The 25,728-nt window shown below is 32.9% G+C and overlaps 1 protein-coding gene across 2 annotated transcripts in view; it reads left to right on the top strand.

The window, feature by feature from the left end:
* The first annotated feature begins 559 nt into the window (after window positions 1–559).
* Window positions 560–25,728, top strand: part of LOC124354934 (lachesin-like) — a 247,652-nt gene continuing 222,483 nt past the window's right edge. For both annotated transcript variants that reach the window (XM_046805746.1, XM_046805744.1), the window contains exon 1: window positions 560–715. In XM_046805746.1, coding sequence (XP_046661702.1) covers window positions 625–715 — 91 coding nt within the window. In that variant the 5' untranslated portion in view covers window positions 560–624. The remainder of the gene's footprint in view (window positions 716–25,728) is intronic.

The raw sequence follows: 25,728 nt of genomic DNA, 5'->3' as shown, positions 1-25,728 counted from the left end.
AGTCAACATCATTTATATCCACCCTTGGTTTACTTTTAAAGAGTCGATAGTTTATCTTATAAGAGACCTGGCCAACAACTGTGTACCTCGTATCTGTTGTATCAAGAGAGTAATAAAAATTAATGTACTATTGCAAATTTTTCAAGCTATTAAATAGATTTGCATTAAAAATAGTCCTCAAGTTATCGTTTTAAACTCATGATATATGTTTTTCTTGTGGTTATATATGCCACACTTATATATCATTTTAAGATGTATTCAAACATACAGTCACACCTATTAGCCGTTATTTGTTTGTAAATATTACAACTAGCGTTAAGTACAGACGAGACGGATTTGTAGAAACGCAGTTAACTGTTTACGCATTCTTTACTTGCACCAAATGATAAAGTGCTCGTAAATAGTGTTATATATGTCACAAATTATAACATTCTATCTTTCTTATAAATTACCTACAGGGAAATTTAGGTGTTGTTGGGGTTAGTTTGGTAGGCCTGAAGGTGATGGGAGGCGGTTGGCGGGGGCGGCAGGATTCGGTGTCAGTGTTGTGCCGCGCGCCACCCAGTCACGACCGTGTTAGTGTCAGGTCGCAGTGTATCACGTGACCCCATGTGACAGTGAGTGATGACGTCACTGTGTAGCAAGGATATGGCTCGCAGGTCCGGCTACTGTCTGGTCATAGGTGCCCTGCAAATCGTCACCATCATGTGTCAAGGTACTCACACTTAATTAATCAAGGAATAGTAATAGAATAATAACAAAGTTACAGATAGCATAATTATAGGGCTCTAAATCATATACTGTTATATCAACTAAAAAGATATTAAAAACTATTATTGGAAATGAACTCTGCATTAAATAAGAATATAATTCAATATGAAAATTATTGCAACATAGTTTTTTATTCGCTTGGACACACGTAACTATGATACTTATTTTCCGTAATAATTGTAATTGTAAGAACTCCTTATAGATATAATAATTTTAAGGGATACTTTTAGTTTAAGCTTTAAAATGTAAGAAAAAGTCAAGAATGGAGAATGATGAGTTAATAAGAATTTTCCACTTTCTTACATTTATGTAAATCTAAAAATGTTCCATATCCTAATAAAATATTTGGAAGAAACAAACAGGTAGTACATCTACTGTTCACTTGGTCATTACTTACTAACACGTTTCACATAATCGAGGTTGTAACCTTCCCATAGGTGAGCATCAGGCTACATAGCAACTAACAAAGTGTATTAAAACAACTGATACGATCGTTGGTAATAAACGCATCTTTACTGCCGTTTATTATACCACTTTGGCTTTTTTTAGTTATTGAATAGCTTCCAGATGATAAGTTTTTGATTTTTACTAACGTTTCTTAGAGACAACTTGTACGTAATTCATTATATAGTGTTCATACTTCATAATTTTCTTGATGAACTGATCCGCGTCCTGATCACGTATAGTACGCAACCGAAAGAAAACATATAGTGTATTATGACTACATCTCGATACATATTAATCCGCGTAATTTATAAAAAGTTTCTAGTGATTCTCTTCTTAATCTGTTCCTGAATCTCACCTCAAAATCTATTTTTGAAAATCCACCCGTCTGAATTGTCCATTACTACTTATCAGATAAGTAGTATTCCTCACCATATTAAATTGTATACATCTAAAGACCACATGATTATAAATTATTTCAATTGTGGTAATCGTTGCATTGAAGTATAATCTGATTAATAAAAAGTAACTATTTAATTTCTTCAAGAAATTTGACGAAGATAATTATAGAAGAAAATCTATATTATCTTTGTTATTTCTCTGTTTTACAATCACTGTGTGTTTTTTTCGTGCTGTGACTAATGCTAAACTTAACTTTCACAAAAATAAATAGAAAAACACTAGTCTTATTACATTAGTAAGTAATATTAAATGCAAACAAGAAACATGATAAAGTACACCACCAACCAAGCAGAACTTGCATATGAAAGATAAAGGACTTAAACCTCAACATTGGTTGCTAACGCGGTAACTCGCTATAATCATGGCAGCAGGCCATAACCGCTCATGCATAATAGATTAAATGTTGATGCTGCCTTTGATAAAACCATAGCAACGTGCCTGCATTGAGTTGTTGTACCAAGTAATCTAGTAATTATTACTGAGATAAAAATGCTTTTACAACAGATGGAAGGCGACATCCACCATATTGTAATGTAATTGCAAAATAATCAAATTAATACATTATATTATCTTATAGTATAGTTTACACTTTCAATGCTTTTTTAAATTGTAGTATTTATTTACTAATATGTAGTTGAAAAAGGACTTAAAATATATTATATATGCCTTTTGAGGCTTATATCATTTACAAACAAGCTAAATTAGCTGGTTTTGCCACGAGTAACGTCTAATTGTATAAATTTCCCTATATTTGAACTAAATGAATAATTTACTTTACAATATGCGTATATGAAAAAGTAGGGAGTTAATTAGGGAGTTCATTGTATTACAATACAATACATTATATCATCTATGGGAAACGTAAAAAATCCTCAAATACCAACAGTATAATGATTTCAATATTCTACTGCCATCGAGTAAACTCTAATCTTCACTTGTCAAATATATTAGGACTTTAACAGTTCATAGTCCTGTGGATATATATGGATATATGGGGATGAACAGAAAGTATAAGACATCTGCGACAGTTGGATAATTTGTGCCTATTTATGTATTACACATTTTTAAACATGATTTATATTTAATTCAATAATGACTTAAATATTTCGAATTAATATCTTTACACAAATATAGCATTTTAACTATTTACACAATAAAATTTTCCAACGGCGAAGTGTTGGATACGGTGGTCATGGCAAGAAACTTGAATGGCTGACCACTGGCCAATCTTGTCCTTGCACAAGTAGTCCGCCTGCCCGGCCACTGTTGGTGGTTCGGCCGTTAGTCCACAAACAAAGTGTCACAGAGGTCTTTTTAGCTTTAACTTCATCTTGAGAACTAAAATATTCTCTACCTCATTGAGCTTTTTAGTTTGAAGAAATACAGATTTCGTTATTGGCGTAATCACTTTCGGAACATTTTTTTACTTTTTTAGTTATCATTATCTAATAAATTAAATAAAAAATTGTTGATTAGTAATTGTACCGCAATATGATTTATGTTATTTGTTAGAAGTAGGCCCTCACTAACCATAGGGGTAATGAAGAGGATATCTGTTGTTTAAAATTGTATTAACAATCTGTGAACAATATAACATAATTACGTTATTATTAATTAGTTACAACAGTTATTTCTACCTAATCATATTATAAGCCGCCTTTTTAGCAATTTCAGTTTGATATAAACAATTTGAAATAAACCAATAGCAAGATAATAAACACGATTGTATAATTTATATTATTACATTAAAATGTTAATTTGGTATTGCGATGAAAAGATTATAACCAAAATTATACTTCCAACGTTATGATGTTGTAGATATCAGATTGGATTTAGTTAATGAATGTCTGCACCCATCCTCTATTTATTTGTTAACGTATTATTATATGTATTAGGCCTATAGAATATTTGTATTAAAGTGTATGCTAAATAATGTATACTTAATTGGTATTAAACACCAATTTAGAGATATAAATAATATAGAATATGTGTTATAGAACTTTTACGAAATTAATTTTGTGGAGGTAGACTTTAGCAGTGACAATGTCACATGGCAAATTGCATGTCACATTCGTGTTTAATTTATATATGTTTAATTTTATAACTGAATACAAATAATTTGTAAGGTTTAAAAGAAAATATTTAACAAACATAATATTTAGTGAATTATATTATTGGTAAATATATATAGCATTAGACATTCAAATGGTGATTATTCATTACATATTAGGTAGTCTATTACATCACAAGGACACACAAGATGATTTCGTTACAAATGTTTAATAAATAGATCCTAGTGAAACAATTTTGCCCACTAGAAAAACGTGTGAATACAGGAATCGTGATCTATATAACTAATCAAATTTAAGTAATGCAACACAGAATGGAAATGGCAAAAAATGAATATTTTTCTTGTTCACATACCTGGTTATGCTTACTCCTCGTGTTTCTTTAAATTTTATTAATTTTAGAATACTGCTTTTTTGCACCACACAGAGACATTTTTACTGAGCATGATCCAATGCACAGCTGTTAATTAGGAGTTTCCATGAATATGTACTGGATTGTTAGTTATAAAAAATCTTAATGCAGCCAAGGAGGTGCAATATTATAATATTTTAAATTCAACGTAAAATCACAGACCGGACCTTACAGCTCAGATTATTAAATGTATTACTACCAATTGGAAACATATCAATAAAAATTGCATCACAATATATAATACATATTACAATAAGTAATATACTTTAATATTCACACATTAGTTTCAAATTCAGTTTAAAATGATTTAACATTTGAAATATAAAACTTGGGTTTGATGACTACCAAATTTCACTTACTCAGTAAATACTTAAATTTGACTTTTAATTATTTTCTGTAAGTCATTAGTAAAGCCAAATAATGAGGATAAGAATGAACAACAGGTTGTTTTAATTAACGGAACTCAATATGAATTCTCCTGCAGTATTTTTCATTTCAAGGTAAATAACTTTACCCGAGCGTGGTGACGGCACGAAAATTGAATTTCCGCTACATTAGACACAAGGGTGTTGTGTTTATGTAACAATCGGACCTGGATTCTCTTATTGTATCATGAAAATAAATAAAATGTATTCTACTGCAACAATGATGTTTCAAATAATATAGTTGATTTCATCTTATCAAGTTCTTCTATTCTTGATTGATAAAAAAACAAAAGTATTGAGCACCTCAAGGATAACTGTGACTACAGCTGGTATCGGATTGAAATGCAGAAAGAGGTGGCAGTTGCATGTCCTAGGATCGTGTTGGCACTGGACAGACTGCTGGCTGTAACTTGTAATTCGTTGACATTTAATATCTGGTTATTACTGCAGCTGGTTTCGACATTTCCGCCCAGATATTGTTGCCTTGATAACAGCTTTATTAACTCTTGCCATGGCAAATTTGTAATTCCTGTATCGATATTATACTCATTTAGACGTATAAATTCAAATGGGCAGGGCAACAGTTCATCTAAATTATATTTTATGTATTTTATTTTTGAAATTAATAAACAAATCGATAGCTTTCCCTGGTAAATAGTCTTGATATTTCTTATATAGCTGTACTTGTGAAGAAAATAAAAACAAATTTTTTCAGCGACCAAATATGCAACAACGGTTAAGGACACAGCTAAAATCTTAATTATGACATTTTTAGTTTGTGTGTGATGGAATGAATCAAGATTTTCCAACTGCATTAGTAAAAATATTTTAAAATTTCTTTTTACATTTATGTTTTCCTGTGTTTCTTTGTTTTATATAAAGAACTTGGCCTAATTATTGTTTAACCAACACACCTTGAAAAACATAATAAAAAACCCTTTTTATAAATTTGTACTCTCTTTAAACTTGTTCTTTACGAAACGTTAACATTATCTACATTGAAAATTCACAACTTCCTAGATGTTTTACTCTAATTTTTGTGGTCGTATGAGAGGGAACTACATCATAAAATGATTTTAAGACAACATTGAAGTATGTTAATATATTGATATAATTTTTTTAGATAGCTTAATTAAGAAACTATTTTACTGAACTAAAATAAAATTTTGACAGGGTAAAGCGAAATCGTGCGTGTTATATCTGTATGACTTAAGGAATACCGATCGGTATATGCGGAGTTTAACACTTCGAATCACCCATCGCAATAATAAATTTCAAATAATAAAAAAAATTTTAAAAGGAAAAATGTATATTTTTAAGCGATTTACAGAATAACGATCATAGGATTAATGCCCTGCTTAAACGCGTAATGAAATTCCGCCATGTTTTTATAATAATAAAAATAGTTTGTTGCCAAATTTTTATTTCAGTAATAGTATAATTATACAGCAAACTGCATAACAAATTTGACGTTAATTAACTGGTTCATTACCACTCATTCATCGCCGACTACTCCCACTTCAACGTGGGATAATTGTAATGATTGAATAATTTCCCTATGCATTGAAAAAAAACTCATGCACATTATAAGACGCTAAACAGTATTTCCAACGAGTTTGAAAGCCTTTGAGTTATAGGGCGTTTTGTTATCAATTAGTAATCTATTGGTTAAATAAACTACAGCCTTCGGGGGCAAGCGTTCGCGAATCGCTGAACTACGTCTCCATGTCTGATAGTTTTCTCTTCCTCTAATCTTTTACGAGGGTATTTTTTAGCCATAGGTCAAAACACATTTTAATATACAATATTTTCATGACATACAATTCCAGAATTTTGAAGATTAGCAGATAACAGTGCTTATGTGCCCAATGTACTTAACACTTCAAATCACATATCGTAAATAATATTTGTGATATCACTATGCTTTATGATCATTTAAAATGTGGTTATCAGTGCAATGAGCTGTCAGAAATTAAAATATTGCATTAAATGTTATAGACTGTCGAAAGGTGTTTAATAGTCTTTATGTAGCCTACGGGAAACCTTACAGCATGTAGTTTTTACTACATTTTATTAATAGTATTCTGTTAGTAACACCTTCTATAATGTAACATTTAAATATTGTTTTACTGAAAATATTTTACAGGATATATAACATATTTCTTCAATATAGTAAAACACAAACAAGAAGCTTTACTGTAGTTACTTCCCTTATGTACAGTATATTTTATTAGCTTGAAAAATTCTAAATGACATGAGTCAAAAGAGCAGGAAGCCATGAAATTGGTGTAATAGCTGCTGGAGAGAGGCTTAAAATTGTTTCACTGAAGACTTATTCTGTTTCCTAATTATATTTTGTTTTGTTGTCAAGAAGAAAAATGTATCTCACTTTATAGCTCGGAGAGGATGTTGGGCAGAGGTCTTCTTTAATGAGGAAACTTCGCACGACGTTGTTACTTCTGTTTGGATTCACCCGAACATTGGAATTGAAGAGAAGCACCATTGCACGATTTTATTATAATTGCTGCAGCATTTCTATACAGATATATCTAGTATATTTAACTGTTTAATAACTAAAAATGCATTAAGAATATTTTGTTTATAATTTTGCGTATTTCACAAAAACTATAGGTGAAGTTTTTAAAAACCTTATTTTTGTAATGTTCAGTTACATTTAAAATGTACATAAAATATGATATATACAATATAAAAAATTTTTGTAAGTACCAAGCTGTGTGGCATCACCATCGCTGTTTGGATTAAAAGTTTTCTAACTTGATAATAACTCATAGAGAGAGAGAGAGAGAGAGAGAAATTACTTTATTTACAATCTTAAAGATTGAAATAGTGTCAATAATTACAATATAATTTCCCCATATCAAATTAAATTTTTTTTTTGTTTTTTTTTTTTTTTTTTTACTAAGTACGCCAGTTCAGAAATTCTTCCACAGAAGTAGAACGGGTGCAGCTGAAGCCATCGATGGAGTACTCTCTTCAGCTTCTCTGGACTGGACCTCTTGATCTCTTCAGGTAAAACAGTTGTATAGCTTGGCTCCTATGTAGGAAGGCTTTCCCTCGTATCTTCTGCTATGATGAGATGGCAGGTTGAAATCACTGGCATGGCGTGTGAAGTGTTGGTGTACATCTCTATTCCGTGGTGGACTCATTTTACAGGCCATTATTATGACTTTCCAGGATGTAAATATTAAACCACTGTTAAAATCCTCCACTCAAGAAAAGCAGGTCTGCAGCTGACCCTCCACTCCAAAACCAGCCATCATCCTTACAGCCTTTTTCTGCAAGACTAGGACACGATTCAGATTTATTTGAGCGGTGTGCCCCCCCCCCAAAGCAATTATACCATAGCGTATGTGGCTGTCTATGAGAGCGGAATAGGTCATTTTAACCGCTTCAGTTGTGCCGGTGGCCTTAATGCGCCTTAAAGCGTAAATACCACTGCTCAATCTCTTGCACATGGCGTCAATGTGTTCGTCCCACTTAAAGGTTGGCATCTAATATGATTCCAAGATGCTTTAAATTATCAATGGAGAGGATGTTTGGGAGGCCTGATATGTCGTCCTTATCTTTACCCATTATCAGCTGTTTAGTTTGCTTTCGTTGAAAACCAAGTCGTTACCCGAACAGTACTCGATGGCTAGGTTGAGGGAAATAAATGATTTTATTTCAAGGTCTTCAACAGTTTTTGCAGGATGTTACCAAGACAGTGTCATCCGCATACATAATTGCCTTGCTGAAATTCTGAGTGTATATGGGAAGATCCAGTGTAAAAAGTATAAATAATACGGGACCCAACACCGAGCCCTGGGGGGACATCTCGGCAGACGGGTAGCATGGACGACCTGATATTTGCACAACCTCCGTTTGACTTTCTCTTCAGTTCAACAAGTTTGTTTACGACCTTTCAGGTAGCTCTCAAACCAAGCCAAAGCCCGACTATGGAATCCAATTGCTTCAAGCTTGCTGAGGATTACGTCATGACCGAGGCAATCAAAGGCCTTGCTAAGGTCGAGATAAAGACCAATGATGTTTTCACTATCCTCCAGGTGTTCATGGAAATCCTCCACTAAGTCCACCAAAGCTGTCGACGTTGATTTTTTCTTGAGGAAGCCATGTTGATTTTCAAGGTGAATGTCGTTCTTGTTCAGATGATCCTCAACTCGGACTAGGACCACTTTTTCTATTATCTTTGAAAACGAGGAGACCAGGGAAATCGGTCTAAAGTTTCCAAGCTCATGTTTGTTTCCATTTTTGTGTGCAGTGGTATGACCTTAGTAATCTTCAGTCCACTGGGAAAGGAGCCACAGGAAAGACTGAGATTGACGATGTGAAGAAAGGGGGTCAGTAGCTCTTGCAGACAATGTTTTTTACAATATTGGAAGAGAATCCATCTAGTCCTGATGAGGGCTTGCTCCTCATTGTAGTGATAATCTCGGCAAGTTCTTTCTCTGTCGTGGGTGTCAATGCCGTAAGAGGATATGCAATGTTTAACTTAGGGGCTAGAATATGTTTTTCTGATTTTTCCTGGTTATTTTTTAAAGTTTACTTCAGCAATGGACGTGAAAAATGCAATTAAAGGTATTTGCGACCTCCAATGGATCGTCCACCCTTTGGCCGTCATCTAGCACCACATACTGGTACTATGGTTTTTTATACTTCCTCTCACTGTTTATAACCCTCCATATTGCTTTGGATTTGCAATTGGACTGGGTTTATAAAGTTGGCTGTTGCCTCCTGCCTTAGTTTTCTTAATTTCAAGTGTGTAGGTCTTCTTGAGTTGGCTAGCAGGTCCTCCTGTCGTCTTCGCTCCCAGTGTGGATAAAGTTTTCCTGAGCCCGAAGGAACGTGTCTCTCATCCGAGCAGATTCTTCATCGAATACGTGCTTGATTGGGTTTTTCCTCGTTTGCTCTTGAAACTTTCATAGGACAGGTCGCGTCGAGAGCCAATGTTATGATAGACAGAAATTCGTCAAAGGCAGCCTCTACATTAAGTAAATTAAAGTAAATTATTATGTAATCGATATTTTATTTGATTCTGTCCTAAATTCTGATAAGCAATTTTCTTTGACCGTGTGAAAAAATTTAGAATTTAAGAAATGATCTTCTTTTATTGCAACAATGTGTTGCTTAACAGGCTTCATTATGATTCAATGCAACATTGTAAATCTATAGCAATATTTATTTTTGACAGATAGAATGACAGACTATCATACGTCAACAAATTCTATCTGCGGTAAACAAAAGAGAATTTGTGCCAGCCTAGTGAGTGCTAGTTTTCAACGAATATTAGCCAAATTTTATGGTTGTACATGCAACAACCCGTTGTAGTAGAAATCAAGTTTCATGTATGATTTCAAGTTAACAGATTATATAAAACTTTAAACTTTTGTTACGTGTCATATGAGAAGTTGCATGAACATTTGTGTTTTTGTATAATCGTCACAACTGTATGATAATAATAGTCCTAGTCTCTTGGACAACACACGCAGATATGTGACTGTCCAGTGAATCACGGTTAAACAAAGAGTAGTACAAGGCTCATTGTTAATTCCACGACTATATCCTGCATTCGTGTGTCATGGTGTTTGAGGTGAAGAATAAACTTCCGGATGAATGTGCACATATTTTCAATGACAATAAACTTTCTTGAATTTGGTAGACTACAATAAGTTTTCCACAAATGGTTTTAAATTGGTTTTTTCAACAAATTTGTATTAATTAGAGAAAAGTACTATGCCTGTGTACAGTTGTAAACTCCACTAATTCTACTTAAATAATTAATCAAAAACTGCTATGGTTTTGACTCAGATAAATAAACTACTTCGTTAGCGATTGAAGTTGAATAAATTATTTTAATTAAGAATCTTGACTTATTCATACAGTCGGTCATTTAATTATTTATATAAAATAATATAAGAAATGATTTAGAAAAAACTAAATTTAAAATATGATTTTTACAATGTTACATTAACCATAGAGAGAGGACGCGTACTGAGTTGGTACTTCCTTATAACTGACTGACCACCACCAGCTCAGCAGGTCAAGCGGCTGTTGTCGCCTCAGTGGCAGTGGCCAATCAAAAAGGACCTGTGAGAGAGGCTAGCTAGATCTGGAGTCATCAATTTATATCACCAGTGCTCGAAGCTAGCTTCACAATTTCAGCTCCATAATTTTGTACTAATTCTGTTGTAATAATACTCGATTCCAGTTTCGGGGCTTTAAACCTTAAATTACTTGGTTGATAACGGGTCAGTATAACTATTTACATATTGAGAAAATTGATTTCTTATAAACTGGAACAATGTTGTGACCAATAACGATATATTATCTTATATTATTTCTGAAATCAAGGATGTTACATTTCTTGTTTATCATTAACTATTTACAAACGGGGCACATAGCTGCAAGTCTTAAAACCGCTTATCTTAACATTTAAAATTAATTGGACTCTATAACGGTCCATCATTTGCACATTAGGGAAGTATCTACTAAACTTTGCAGCTCAATATCCTTATTATGGTAAGGTAATAGGCATATGCTTAGTGATAGTATGCTATGCCGTGCTCTATTTCGTAGGTACAAAAAATGGTATTTTCTTTTTGGTTCATTAACGAAATACTTTAAAAGTTACGGTATACCCATAGTTAATTATATCCTCAGGACGTCTGGATCCTTTGATGGAACAAATTTATAATTTACTATAGGAGTTTCAAGATTTATTTTAAATAGCTGAATACTACACTATGTACAAGCACTATTCGACTCAATAGAAGAAATAAGAATAAAGGGCCAATATCTGAAACGTATAAGGTAGAAGTGTCCTTACATGTAGGGTAACTTACTAGAATAGCCAACCTATAAAAATGTTCAATAGACTTTCCCACGATCCTCGAATAGTGATCGTATTTGCATAGTGCCATATGAGAGCTTTGCTGATTAGAGGTTTTTTTGCAAGGGGGAATCGGGAATTTGAGCAGTCTTTTTAGTCGGCTTTTACTCAGCCGCTAAGTTCATATTCAATCTTAAATACATTAAAACTAACATAAGTTTTAGGTATGATTCTGTCTATCTGGTTAGTTTTACAAAAGTTATTTAAGTTCACTATAATATCACAATTAAACATGAAAAATTACACTTAAATAAAATATTACTTAAATAATAATACAAATTATTGTGAATAAGACAAAATATAACATTCTGAACATATAACGATTATATTATCAATTATTATAATGTATATATAACTTGAAACTTCAAATCCGCAAATGAAATTCACCTCCGTTTAGAAGGTTACTCAAAATTATACAACGATTAGGCTGTCATTTAATGTAAAAAAGCAGTATACTTATAGTTTGTAAGAAAACTCGAACATTCAAATAATAATTTTTAAATGTCCTGTAAAGATTAAGAAACATAATGACGTATATTAATAAAGATATCTGTATAAATAGTTATAACGGGTGAGTTTTTTTTAAGTGATCCAATAGCTAACTTTTTAATTACACAACTTAGCACCACACTTTAAATTTGGAACTTACTCAATTTTAAGTTTTACTCAGGGATACACTTTCAAATATTTTGAAGATGGTTGCAATTTTTCTGTGGGGAGCCATAAAGGATAAGGTGTACCGCACGCCCCCTACAACTCCCGAAGACATGCGTGAAAGGATACGCAACGAGTGCAGCTCAATTGGCGAAAACGTTTTAATCAGGGTACAAAGAGTGCATGTGCTATTACTCAGAAAGTGAATTGAGACAGAAGGGCGGCACTTCGAACATTTGATTTGAACTTGTAAAGTTACTAAGCTATTAGAACAGGTCCTTTGTTTTGGTATTGCTATTACAATAATAATTCTTTAATAATTTTTAAATGTGTTTAATAAAATATGTATTCTTTAAATGTGTTTGTTTAACATTGTGATCTATCTAAGTCGCTGCTTCTGAAATATTTTTTTATCTCAAATCTTTTTTTACTAAACATTTAGTCGAAAAGTTAAATGAATATCATAGCAAAATGATTAATGCTCAGCGTAAAATATGTCTAATATCAAAACACATACAAACTACACACATAACAAAACACTAACAACACATAAAACTAACATTGCTTAAACGTGCTCAAACGAGTTCATGCCACTGATGATGAAAACTTCCAGTCCACGTAGCTCCTGAACCATTAGAGATATTGAAAAACTCTCTAAACCAAAAATGTCTTATTTTGTAGAGTAGAATCTAAAAACAACATAAAATACAGGGTGTTCCATAAAAGATTTTAAAGTTGGCCGCCATATTGGAAAATGGCGGCCACTTCAAAAAATTTGAAAGTGTATCCCTGAGTAAAACTTAAAATTGAGCAAGTTCCAAATTTAAAGTGTGGTGCTAAGTCGTGTAATTAAAAAGTTACCTATTGGATCACTTAAAAAAAACTCACCCGGTATATTATTCTTATTATGAGGTTTGTATGTATGAAACTCAAAAACACAAAACGTAGTGGAAAGTTAGACAAAATTTTGCATATAAAGTGCTTGGATATAGTAATAAAACATTAAAATATTATTTCTAGAATTACCGTATACAAATTATCTTACAAGTTCTTACCAATGGCGTTGTGTAGCGGGTACAATGGTTATTGCAAGATAACCAAATCAAGCAACGTCGAGCGTGGCTGCTGTTTGGATGGGTGACCGCTGGGCGATCCTGTCCTTGCAAGCAGCCCGCCTAGCCGACCATTGGTGGTGGTTCGAAAGTCTAAGCAATAACAGGATTTAATGACAATCGCTTTTTAACTACAATGAAGGAAACAAGCGAGCGCACAAAGTCTGTTACCATGGCACATGGAACTACAAAGCAATGTAACTCCTCTGAACCCGCTTAAAGAATTATTCAGAACTTCCGATGCTTTTGACTCAGGTAAAAGAACTACTCACGTGGCGATTGGATTTGATTAAATAAGTTTAATTTCGAATATTTACTCACTAATACAATCGGTCTTTAAATTCATGCTATAAAATAATACAAGAAATACTTTAGTAGCAAACTAAACTTAGAAGATGATTTTAACCAATGTTACATTAACTACAGAGGGAGAGAGGACGCGGACCGAGATGTTAACTACATATAATTTTGAACGCGACTGACGATCACCGGCTCAGCAGGTCAAGCGGCGGTCATCGCCTCAGCGGCCGTGGCCAATCAAAAAGGACTAGGGCCTGTGTGAGAGGCTAGCTAGCCCTGGAGTCAGCAATTTGTATCAGCAGTGCACGATGCTAGCTGCACAATTCCAGCTCCATAACTTTGTTCTATTTCTATTGTAATAATATTCGATTCCAGTTTCTGGGCTCAAACCTTAAATTACTTAGTTGGTGACGGGTCAAATTAACTATTAATATTTAGAAAATGGATTTCTTTTAAAATGGAAATATTAGGTGACCAATAAATATATAATATATTAATTATGAAATCATAGTTAACATATATTTTGTCTGTTGGTAACGATTTACCAAGCAAGAGTTACAGCAATGCACCAGGCACAAAGTGAAGGAAATAGGAAGGTGTAAAGAACATATGGGAAAGCATATTTGTACCCTACTGTATCAGGAAAGGTCCATAAAATAAGTGTTCATTTTCTTTTAAGTAACTGAATTAATCTAAGATATTGTTGGTAAATTGCGGCTGTCTAAACATGTATTCAAACACAAAACAGTCTGTGTTTCTCTATCGAATTGTAGGGGATCCAAACACTTACATTTAAACTTAAAGAATCATAAAATAGATCAGAACATTGGAATATTTTCCAGTGCCTATCACTTATCTCAATATGTGCCATGTAATTAAAATAATATGTCAATAGTGACCCAGTTATTCAGGATGAAACTGCGCGCGAACCGTGGATAAATTCCAATGTAGATTGTTCATATTGCTTCTAAACGCAAATTAGAACAAATTCATAGTTTAATGTTGAATTACTTTTAAATTTCCTTACATATTTACTGTAGTTAGTAATATATTTTGACTATTGTAGGAAAAAAATCGTTTAACCACATGTAAGGTATTTTTGGAAAAATGTAGGTTTATGGTATAATAAAATACCTATTTTCCAGAGTTTTACGCAAGATGTGTAGTAAAGACAAAATCCAGGATTTGATTTAAAATAATTAGAAATTATTATTCCACATTTCCCCCGCATTACCTTTTGTAAGGTATAGTTTACGACAAATTAGCTCTAGTCAATCAAAACAAAGGTAAATTAAAATACACATTCGTCTAAATATCCCCATATACTTAGAACTCTTGTATTTTTCTCAAGTTGGATAACTGGGGTTGAATCTATAGCTCGTTTTTAATTTTCGGTTTTAGGGGGATCTCTTATACTGATACACATTTAAAGTCCACTTGCAACAGACACATTTATGACACATTTAGTTTAAAAGCACACGTCAATGTCACAGAAGTAAGATGTGTTCTAGGAGAGTTTCTCAAGTCGGAGCCCCAAAATGACTGGCAATAAAGACGAGGCGCAACGACTTGTGTTATCTAAATGACGTCAGTTTGCCGATATTGCCTACATTCACAGACTTCTTATCGGCTGGAGAAGTGAGTATCAGAGGAAGCACTGTCTTTTTGTAGTACATCATAAATCTGACTTGCACACTCGATGCAGAAAATAAAATATAACGGGGGCAAACGTGGCTGATAAAGCATATAAAAGTCAGCAAAATACCGGTGTACTAAGCGCAGCGTTTGTCACCAAACAGAAATCTAGTTCTTATTTACAGTAAATAAATAAACACGACATATGACATTTACCATCTGAAAAGAAACTATGAGAGAATGTAAGTGCCTCATACCAATAAAGGTTGTAGCTCTATATTAATAAATATTAAATTTCCGCATTTGTTATATTTTTACTAAGAATGTTTTCTGTGCCTTGTATTGGATAATTTATTGGATAATTTATTGTATTGGATAATTTATTATTGGACTTGCAATCTGTATTAAAATAATTTACAAATTTTGAACTGGGACGCAAGTAAGATGCTATTAAGAAAATAATTTTAATTGTTGCCTACTTTTATGTTTTAATAAGAAATACAATAGATAGTATTTAGACGCAATACTCGTAAAAATAATTCTATTGTAATAACTTGCATATTGCAACAGTTTTGTGACTTATAAATATTTTTACAGGGGTAATCATTTTTAAAAAAATCTCTCTTGAAATGATACATTATACGGAGTCTGTAAACATTATTTGCTTGATAAATACACGTTTATTTGATAAAGTTTATTTTGAGAAAGGTGTTATCTCTCACAAGCACAACTAATTTAAGCGAGTTGGTTCTGTTCGATAAACAGCAGGTAAAGTTTAATTGCAGTCAATGAGGGAGGAATTGTGGTTTTCCTTTGTCTTACGTGGGACAACTTCGGTATGGCAGGTAATTTACTTGTCAAACTTCCGTTAATAACAAGCCCATTATATATAAATATTAAATATATATATATATATATATATATATATACAGGGTGTTTGAAAAGTATGGGTACGGCTTAATATTTTAAAAACCATAGGAGAAAACATCTACAAACTTTGCACAGTGTCATATGGCTATGTAAACTATTTTTCTTTGCTATTACCATGACATGCCAACCATGGGGGGACGGCCCACAGAGGAAAACATGGAAATCTTAAATTGAAGCATGGGTCGAGTGATACCTCATTTGAAAGAGCTCACGTAGTAGAGTTGAATGCCGCAAACCGCATCTCAAAAGGTTTATCCAATCAGAAATGGCGGGTTGTTTTAGGTACACATTGTGAAGTACATTATGTGCTGCCATTTCTGACTGGATCGTCGTATTCTGATGCGGTTGGCGGCGTTTCACTCTACTAACCAATGTGTTTTCACTGACTTTTTTAATTAGCAAATTATGTCAATAATTTATAACAGAATAAAACAAACACAATAAATACCGATGTTTTTTAGTTTTATCGACCCATGCTTCAATTTTAGATTTCCATGTTTTCCTCTGTGGGCCGTCCCCCCATGGTTGGCATGTCATTGTAATAGCAAAGACAAATAGTTTACATAGCCATATGACACTGTGCAAAGTTGTTATCTCCTATGGTTTTTTAAAATATTAACCCGTACCCATACTTTTCAAACACCCTTTATATATATATGCATGTTTACATATGAAACATATATTATACATTTTTACACTTATGTTGTAAGATTAGAATTTTATTTTTATCTGTTTTATAAGCATACTCACATAATTATACTAAATAATTGTGCCAGCGTGATAATATCATAATTAGTTCGTAATAAATAACTGCATCTAGAACAAAATTAAATGTGTTTTACTAGTTGTAAAACAGCTGGTTATTAATTACAAAATCATGCACACTATAATTTTGTTTTAAGGCTGAAACGTTAAGGTGTTGTCATAAGATTTTGACGTGACAACGTCTTAAATTAGGTTGCGGCTCGGAGTCACTCATGAAAAAGTGTAACGCCCGGTAACGTTACGATGCCCGTCCAGTGGGTCCGCCGCACGGGATCCGCACGGGATAAAGCAGATAACTGTGGGTCCGCCGCACGGGATAAAGCAGATAACTATGTTTATTCGTGAAAATGTGGAGTGCTTAGATTCGTCATTTACAACAACTACAACAATAAAGGTAAATAATTGTACACTGATATTTCACTATTGTAAACTATGATTGATTGATTAATTATTGTTAGATTGACACAAAAGTTGAGAAACTGAGTTTATAGGTTATGTCATACTATTGACAAATGTTGATAGTGTTAAGTAAATTATTAGTTTAAATCACTCTGCAATCAATCGTAATTCAGTCGATTGAGAAGAAACAGCGCGTATTGCTAGTCAAACATTTAAAATAACAAATTATAACCTCTAACCTGTCATAACAGTGCGACCAAACAAACGAACTAAACCGACCAATCACCACGCGCGGAGTTAGAATTTAACTGTGTTTAGCAAGAACTTCAAATTCCAATTTTAGTAAATGTTTTATTCAACTTTACCATTTACAATAACAAATTTTAATTAATTTCAAATTATGTACAATGTTTTAGTAAACAAAATATATTTCTATAGTTAAAATTTGTGCAATTCTTATTTTCATTCAATTCCTTGTTCCTATTGTGCAATTTAATAATATTCATATCAATAAATATTCTACCGAAAAAAAAGACGTTGTCACGTAAAATCTTCGCCCGTAAAACCGACTTTACAGGCAACCATAATTTTTTTTTATTTCATAATTATTTGTTCCTAGCCATTACTTCGTTATTATTACTCTAGAACTGATAATACTAACTTCACTTTTCTTGGTAACGTTTTTCTAAAAGGCCTCGAAGGAGAATTATTTGAATGTATATTTTTAAATATTTATAAAAAGTCTTTAAAATGCATTCTTAAGGAACATATACCCAGAAAAATGTCCATAAACTCGGTTGAATACTTCAAAATTGTAAAGATGCGTGGTTTTTTGCTAAGGGAAGCGACATAAAAATTGTTTTAAATAATTGTTGGGGGGTCTTCATTATTGTGAGGTAGGGTCTTCACTTGAATCAAGGTACCATCACTTTATGATCATCCATTTTTTCGGCCGAAGTGCGGAATAGCACAGGTCACGAGTATTTCCGGCATTAAAATGCCCTTGAATTTTGACTTCGGTGGCCTTTCTGCACCTTAGTTGAAGCTCAGTTCACGTAGGCAATCGTAAATATTAAATGAATAAATAATAAATTAATCGAACCAACGGGAATAGGAATACAGATATAATCGCTTGATAGAATCGGTGTCGTAATCAAGCTACTACTGACACAGCTATGAGTTATCGGCGTTATTAGATATACACAGGCTACGCATTATATGCTTACATCTTGCAGCGTCCTTGACTAGTGCTACTTGACCGTACAACAATGCAGACACCCAGCAATAATTACAAGTTAAAGTTGATTGTCGATTCCTTCGGTAAAGTCATGCACATTTATAATAAACAAGTACCAGGAGTTATTACATAGCGAATGTTACTGAGTAACCACAGAGATTTGTGTATCAAATTTTTAGGTACAATGTTCTCAACGACCGATGGTTTTCAGTTTCCAGACAGTACAAAAAACTGAACATTATTTATTTGTGTGTTTATAATATATTAGTAGCCTACCTTATTTTCTTTATTAATAAGTACGTTAAAAATAAATATTTAAACACTAAATATTCTAACCATTACTAAAGACCCTTTTTTCTTCATAAATATTATTAAAAAAAGAACTAAAGTGCTTTAAAACGGCCAAAATATAGTTTAAATTTCTTAAATATTATTTAAATTACAAACCCATATTTAGTTATGTAATTCATATTAAAGTTTTTATTTCACAATATTTGCATATTTTACTAAACAAAATAAAAAAAATATTTGGTCTGGTTTCAAACATTCTTTAGTGAACTTCTAACATGAATAGCCCAATGGGATGAAATACTTCAACCGTACTTTTGTATAACTGTCAGTAAATCAAAAAGTGTATTACAACAATATATAAAGTCTGTTTGATATGTTTATCAGAAATTATAAATAGATTTTTAATATGTGTAAATGTGCAAGGGAGGAGTAATTAAGTTTCGCTATATAAACATTATAAAAATTTATGTTCTATGAAAGCAATAAATATCTCCGTATGTATTGTATATTTATTTCTCGCATACTATTGCTTTCTGACACCAGTGGACCTACTCTAAAACTGATTATGCCACCTTTAGTGACATTAAATGAGTAGGATATCACGGTTGTTTGAAATATGTCAGTCTTTGAGACAGCTCTGTTACCTACATAGTGGAACTGTATACCAGTGGACCCGCTCTAAAACTGATTACACCTCCTTTAATGACATTAAATGAATAGGATATCACGGTTGTTTGAAATATGTCAGTCTTTGAGACAGCTCTGTTACCTACATAGTGGAACTGTATACCAGTGGACCCGCTCTAAAACTGATTATGCCTCCTTTAATGACATTAAATGAATAGGATATCACGGTTGTTTGAAATATGTCAGTCTTTGAGACAGCTCTGTTACCTACATAGTGGAACTGTATACCAGTGGACCGCTCTAAAACTGATTATACCTCCTTTAATGACATTAAATGAATAGGATATCACGGTTGTTTGAAATATGTCAGTCTTTGAGACAGCTCTGTTACATACATAGTGGAACTGTATACCATAGTGGACCCGCTCTAAAACTGATTATACCTCCTTTAATGATATTAAATTAATAGGATATCACGGTTGTTTGAAATATGTCAGTCTTTGAGACAGCTCTGTTACCTACATAGTGGAACTGTATACCAGTGGAACTGCTCTAAAACTGATTATACCTCCTTTAATGACATTAAATTAATAGGATATCACGGTTGCTTGAAATATGTCAGTCTTTGAGACAGCTCTGTTACCTACATAGTGGAACTGTATACCAGTGGACCCGCTCTAAAACTGATTATACCTCCTTTAATGACATTAAATGAATAGGATATCACGGTTGCTTGACATATGTCAGTCTTTGAGACAGCTCTGTTACCTACATAGTGGAACTATATACCAGTGAACCCGCTCTAAAACTGATTATACCTCCTTTAATGATATTAAATTAATAGGATATCACGGTTGCTTGACATATGTCAGACTTTGAGACAGCTCTGTTACCGACATAGTGGAACAGTATACCAGTGGACCCGCTCTAAAACTGATTATGACACCTTTAGTGACATTAAATGAGGAGGATATCACGGTTGTTTGAAATATGTCAGACTTTGAGACAGCTCTGTTACCTACATAGTGGAACTGTGTGTGTGACACATCGAAACCCGCTCTAAAACTGATTACTCCACCTTTGAGGACATTAAAGGGCTAAGACATCACGGTTGTTAGGCACATGTCTGTTGTTTGAAATAGTCTTGTTACCCACATACTGGAAACTGTTTTGCGACACATCTAAAACCCGCTCTAAAATTGATTACGCCACCTTTGAGGACATTAAAGGACTAGGACATCAAGGTTGTTAGACATATGTCTGTGTTTGAAATATTTTTGTTACCCACATACTTGAACTGTTTTGTGACACATCTAAACCCGCTCTAAAACTGATTGCGCCACCTTTGAGGACATTAAAGGACCAGGACATCACGATTGTTAGACATATGCCTGTGTTTGAAATAGTCTTGTTACCCACATACTGGGACTGCTTTATAACACAACTGAATCCACTCTAAAACTGATAATGCCACCTTTAGTAAGATTAAAGGGCTGGCACATCGACGGCTGATAAACAGATGCCTTTGTCTAAGGCAGCTTTGTTACCTACATACTGGATCTGCTTTGTGAAACCAACGAAGCTGCCCTCAAACTGGTTATACCACCTTTGCTCACATTATAGAAGTGGTACTTCGAGGGTGGATAACCGATGCTTGTGTTTTAGGCACCTATGTTACCTACAGGAACTGCTTTGTGACACAATTGAACTGCCTCTAAAACGGAGTATGCGATCTTTGGTGACATTAAAGGACGTGGACATCGAGGATCGATAGACAGATGCTTCTGTTTAAGTTAGTCTTGTTACTTACGTACTGAAACTGCTTTGTGACAAAACTGAACCTGCTCTAAAACTAATTATGTCACCCCTGGTGTATGAGATATCCAAATTCTAATTGTGATATAACAAATAATATATACCGTATATATATATATATATATATTTATACTCAGAGCTAATAAATACATACATTATATATATATATACTCATAGCTTATAAATACATACAATATATATATATAATATGTGTGTGTGTGTGTGTGTGTGTTGTGTGTGTGTGTGTGTGTGTGTGTGTGTGTGTGTGTGTGTGTGCGTTCGTGTGTGTATGCGTGTGTTAGTAAGACAATTAAACTCATCCATAACAGATACGGCTAAACACAAAATAACTGAATCTTCAAAAGTAAGGGCTTTGTGGTGTAGTGGTAGAGTACACCCGCCAAGTGAGAATTTCGGCGTAGCAAGTATATTTTATTCAATCTTTCTTGAATAATTAAAATTAGCCTATTGCCATTTATACAAATTTTATAAATGTATATATATATATATATATATATATATATATATATATATATATATATATATATATATATATGGAAAGCTTGTGCACACTAATATGAACATCAATTATTTATAACGATGGAATGTAGCGGTCTGCTCCGGGAGCGATGTCATTAAAATATAAAAGTTGAGCATATAACAGAAGCCTGTTAGCTAGACAAATAGCTAACAGGCTAACAGACATGAACTAACAGTGGATGGTTAACCTAAGTTCATTTTCTTATATTATAAGTTATAGTAATGGTTGTTAAAATAACTCTTCAATGTTATTTTGACCTTGAAGAACCTTGAAAAGGACTCTGTCAAATATATTCTACTTACATGCAGTGTCACCTTTATACCAAATGTTTACGTCGATTTGCACTATGTGACCTTTAAATGTTAATATACGAGTATATTGACTCTGTCAAATATATTCTACTAACATGCAGTGTCACCTTTATACAAATTTTTACGTCGATTTGCACTATGTGACCTTTAAATGTTAATATACAGAGTGAGTTGGCACACCTGGATATAATTTAAACGGCCTGAGATATCTATGTGAAACCTTGACCCTACCTATTATAACATATTTTTTTAATTTTTCAAGTTGTTGACAATTTTGACCCCTCATTTTGAAGGAAATAGAAAAAGAAATCCAATAATGCAAACTAGAGGTCACTACGTTTATTTTAACAGATTTTATGACAAATTTACAATTTAGTAAAGGGGGGCAAATAAACCTTTTGAAATACCAACCCCTATCATGTGACCCCTCATTTTAAAGGGAATAAAAAAAAATCAAATAATCCAAACTAGTCTCTACGTTTATTTTAACCGATTTTATGACATATCTACAATAATAAAATCAGTAACTGTCTTGTCCTGTTTATCGTAACATGAGTCAACACTAAACGCAAATTATAAAAAACAGTTACCTGTTTTAATGTAGCAGGTGTTCAAACTGTTCACCTTCGGCTGTTTGACAGTGTGCTAGACGTGTGTAAAAACTTCAGACATGATAGGGGTTTGTATTTGAAAATGTTAGTTGCCCCCCCCTTTACTCAATTGTAAATTTGTCATAAAATCTGTTAAAATAAACGTAGAGACCTCTAGTTTGCATTATTGCATTTCTTTTTTATTTCCTTCAAAATGAGGGGTCACATGATAGGGGTTTGTATTTGAAAGTTTTTAGTTGCCCCCATTTACCCCCCAACAAAATTTTCAAATTGGGGGGGGCAAAATTTTCAACAACTTGAAAAATTAAAAAAATATGTTATAATAGTTAGGGTCAAGGTTTCACATAGATATCTCGGGCCGTTTAAATTATATCCAGGTGTGCCAGGACATAAAACTCACTCTGTATATTGACATAATAAGTAAATTTTTCAGTAAATGTAGTAAGTAATGATAATGCAAATGAGCGTTAGACAAACAATTTTTCTACAAGTTTAACCCATGTTATCCTACTAGTATATGAATAGAACATCATCCTGTGGAGTATCGCTACTATGATGATTAAAGATAGTTAATAAACCAAACAAACTTGAGTCTCCCACATATACATATGTATATATATATATATATATATATATATATATATATATATATATATATATATATATATATTAAACAAATAAGATATGTGTAAAACTTTTGTTATACACTTTTTTAAAACTGTTCTCATAAATTATTACTTCTCGCATACATTATGATTGCTATAAAGCGATTTACTGGGGGAGGATTACAAAAGGTATTTATGACCTAGTAATACGCCATACTGGAGCCTCCTATATATGTTACGGTAGGATAATAAGGGTTAAACTGTTATCATACAACTATTTAAAGTGTACTCATACACTCATATACTATTACAACTCGCGTCATCCCATACAGTATTACTGCTATTATGACTGCTATAAGATGATTTACTGGGGGGGGGGGTTACTAAAGGGATTAATGGCTTAGTTTATACGCCATACTAGAAATATATGTACAATCATTTTTATTGGTTAATAAATAGAATAAACGTATTTCTCAATTCGTAAATGCTCAACTAACGACAAGTCAATCAACAAGTCGTAACTGTCTTTACAAATACAAATTACAAATTACAATTCAATTACAATTTAATTAGGACATCATCGTCTCTTAGTACAATAATGTAAAATGTAGCAGTTCACTTTGGAACAGTAATTAACCTAGACTACTCGTTTAATCAGAGCAGACAAAGGGTGAAAACAGTGGAGAAGCTAGCTGTTGTCTGGAACTGGGACAATCAGAGTTTAATTGCTCAGAATTGAGCCTCGCAACTTGCGGTCGCCCTCAGACATGGGCGGGTACGTGCGAGGGACTATGATTAAATTAATTGTTTCCTTGTCCCTCACAGGTTGTTGCGAATTAAAAGTTCTAGGTATTAATATACAGGTGCGTAATGAAAGATTTAATAATTATATCTAAATATTTTATCCTAGTATAACTAAGTCAATTTCGAGTGCCCTTAAAGTGTAATGGTTGTATATTGTCTTCTGTAAGGTTTTCTGTGCTTACTTTAAATTTATTCACATTGATTAGACGCTTTACTTTAAAATATAAATGAATGAATGTATTTATATATTTAAGATAAATCTTTCGTCTCTATTATCGAACGGTTTCCGTACAAGAAGATATGAAATACGTCCGCCAATCCCTTATGAAGCATAAAGTGTCAACCTATGAATTATTGCGGCAGTCAATTCAGCTTAACCTTTCCTCCAATGAATACAACATCGCATTTAAAACTTGTTGTTTCTTATACGTGTACAAATACCTCAGTACATCAGTGTACCTTAGTGTACAAATTACGCAGATTATGTCCGTCGAGATGGTAACTGTCGGAAACTTGTCTTTAGCTTGTATGTGTTTTATAACTCCAATCAATATCGTACAAATGCAGAGCTAATCCTAGACCCTCACACTTAAGAGAATTTATGTGAAAATATTACATTTAAAATACATTTACTGATAAATTAGCATTTATACAAATGTGTGCTCTCTTAAAAATTTGATCTTTTATAAAAATTGCGACATAGTATTTTACTCAGCTTATTGATTTCATCATGCCACGTTATAATGTTTTCAATTAATCTATTTCCATTTAAACTTCTTATTATGGAATTATCTCTTGGATCCATGAATATATTTGCGACGGCAGTTTGAAGTGCCAAATCCCCATAGCAGCAGAAACCTGCATAAGCTCAATTAGCCTTTTATATACATTATGCAATCTATACTGCTTACTGTGGTTACCTTCATTTGTACTAATACAATTTACTGTAAGATGTGCAATAATGGTTATGGTTACACCTAGAACACTATACTGTCGAGGTCCAAGTTGCTGAAATATTGTTACTTTTCCGTCTCTTTCCTCCATTTAGGGACCAACCGTTTACAATGTGCCATTCTGGCTCACACTGTTCTTGATGCCAAGGAACTCCAATTCCTTTCGGTTAATTTTATATGCTTCAGTGTGTCAGTTTTCGTTTTCTCCTTAAATATTTTCCTTTGCTATTGAAGTATTTATGTAAATTTATGTTTGAAAATTGTAAACCGACCCTTGTTACCCTTTTATTGTAGTGCTTTTCCATGTTTTTTTTAGTTTATATAGCTACTTGGATTGAGGGACAAGACATAAAAAATTTTATTTAATAAACATAACTCCCATAAGCCACCAATAATTTTAAAAACCAGTCTTTGCAGTAATAATTATAAAGCAAAAGAAAAATACAACATACATAATTTCAGCCGGATTTTATAACGCTTAATTTTAAACAATTCAAAAAATGATATCTTAAATCCTAACGATTGTCGTGATAAAATCCATTTCTATGTTTTTTTTTTTGATAATTTTGAAATGAAGAAACTGAATTAAAGCAAGTTTTACTATTTACATTTTTAAGAGAAACATTATTGCAAAAACAGATTTGTAGA

Source organism: Homalodisca vitripennis, chromosome 2 (genome assembly GCF_021130785.1).
Source record: "Homalodisca vitripennis isolate AUS2020 chromosome 2, UT_GWSS_2.1, whole genome shotgun sequence".
NCBI classification, from domain to species: domain Eukaryota; kingdom Metazoa; phylum Arthropoda; class Insecta; order Hemiptera; family Cicadellidae; genus Homalodisca; species Homalodisca vitripennis.
This window is presented reverse-complemented; position numbering and strand designations above follow the sequence as displayed.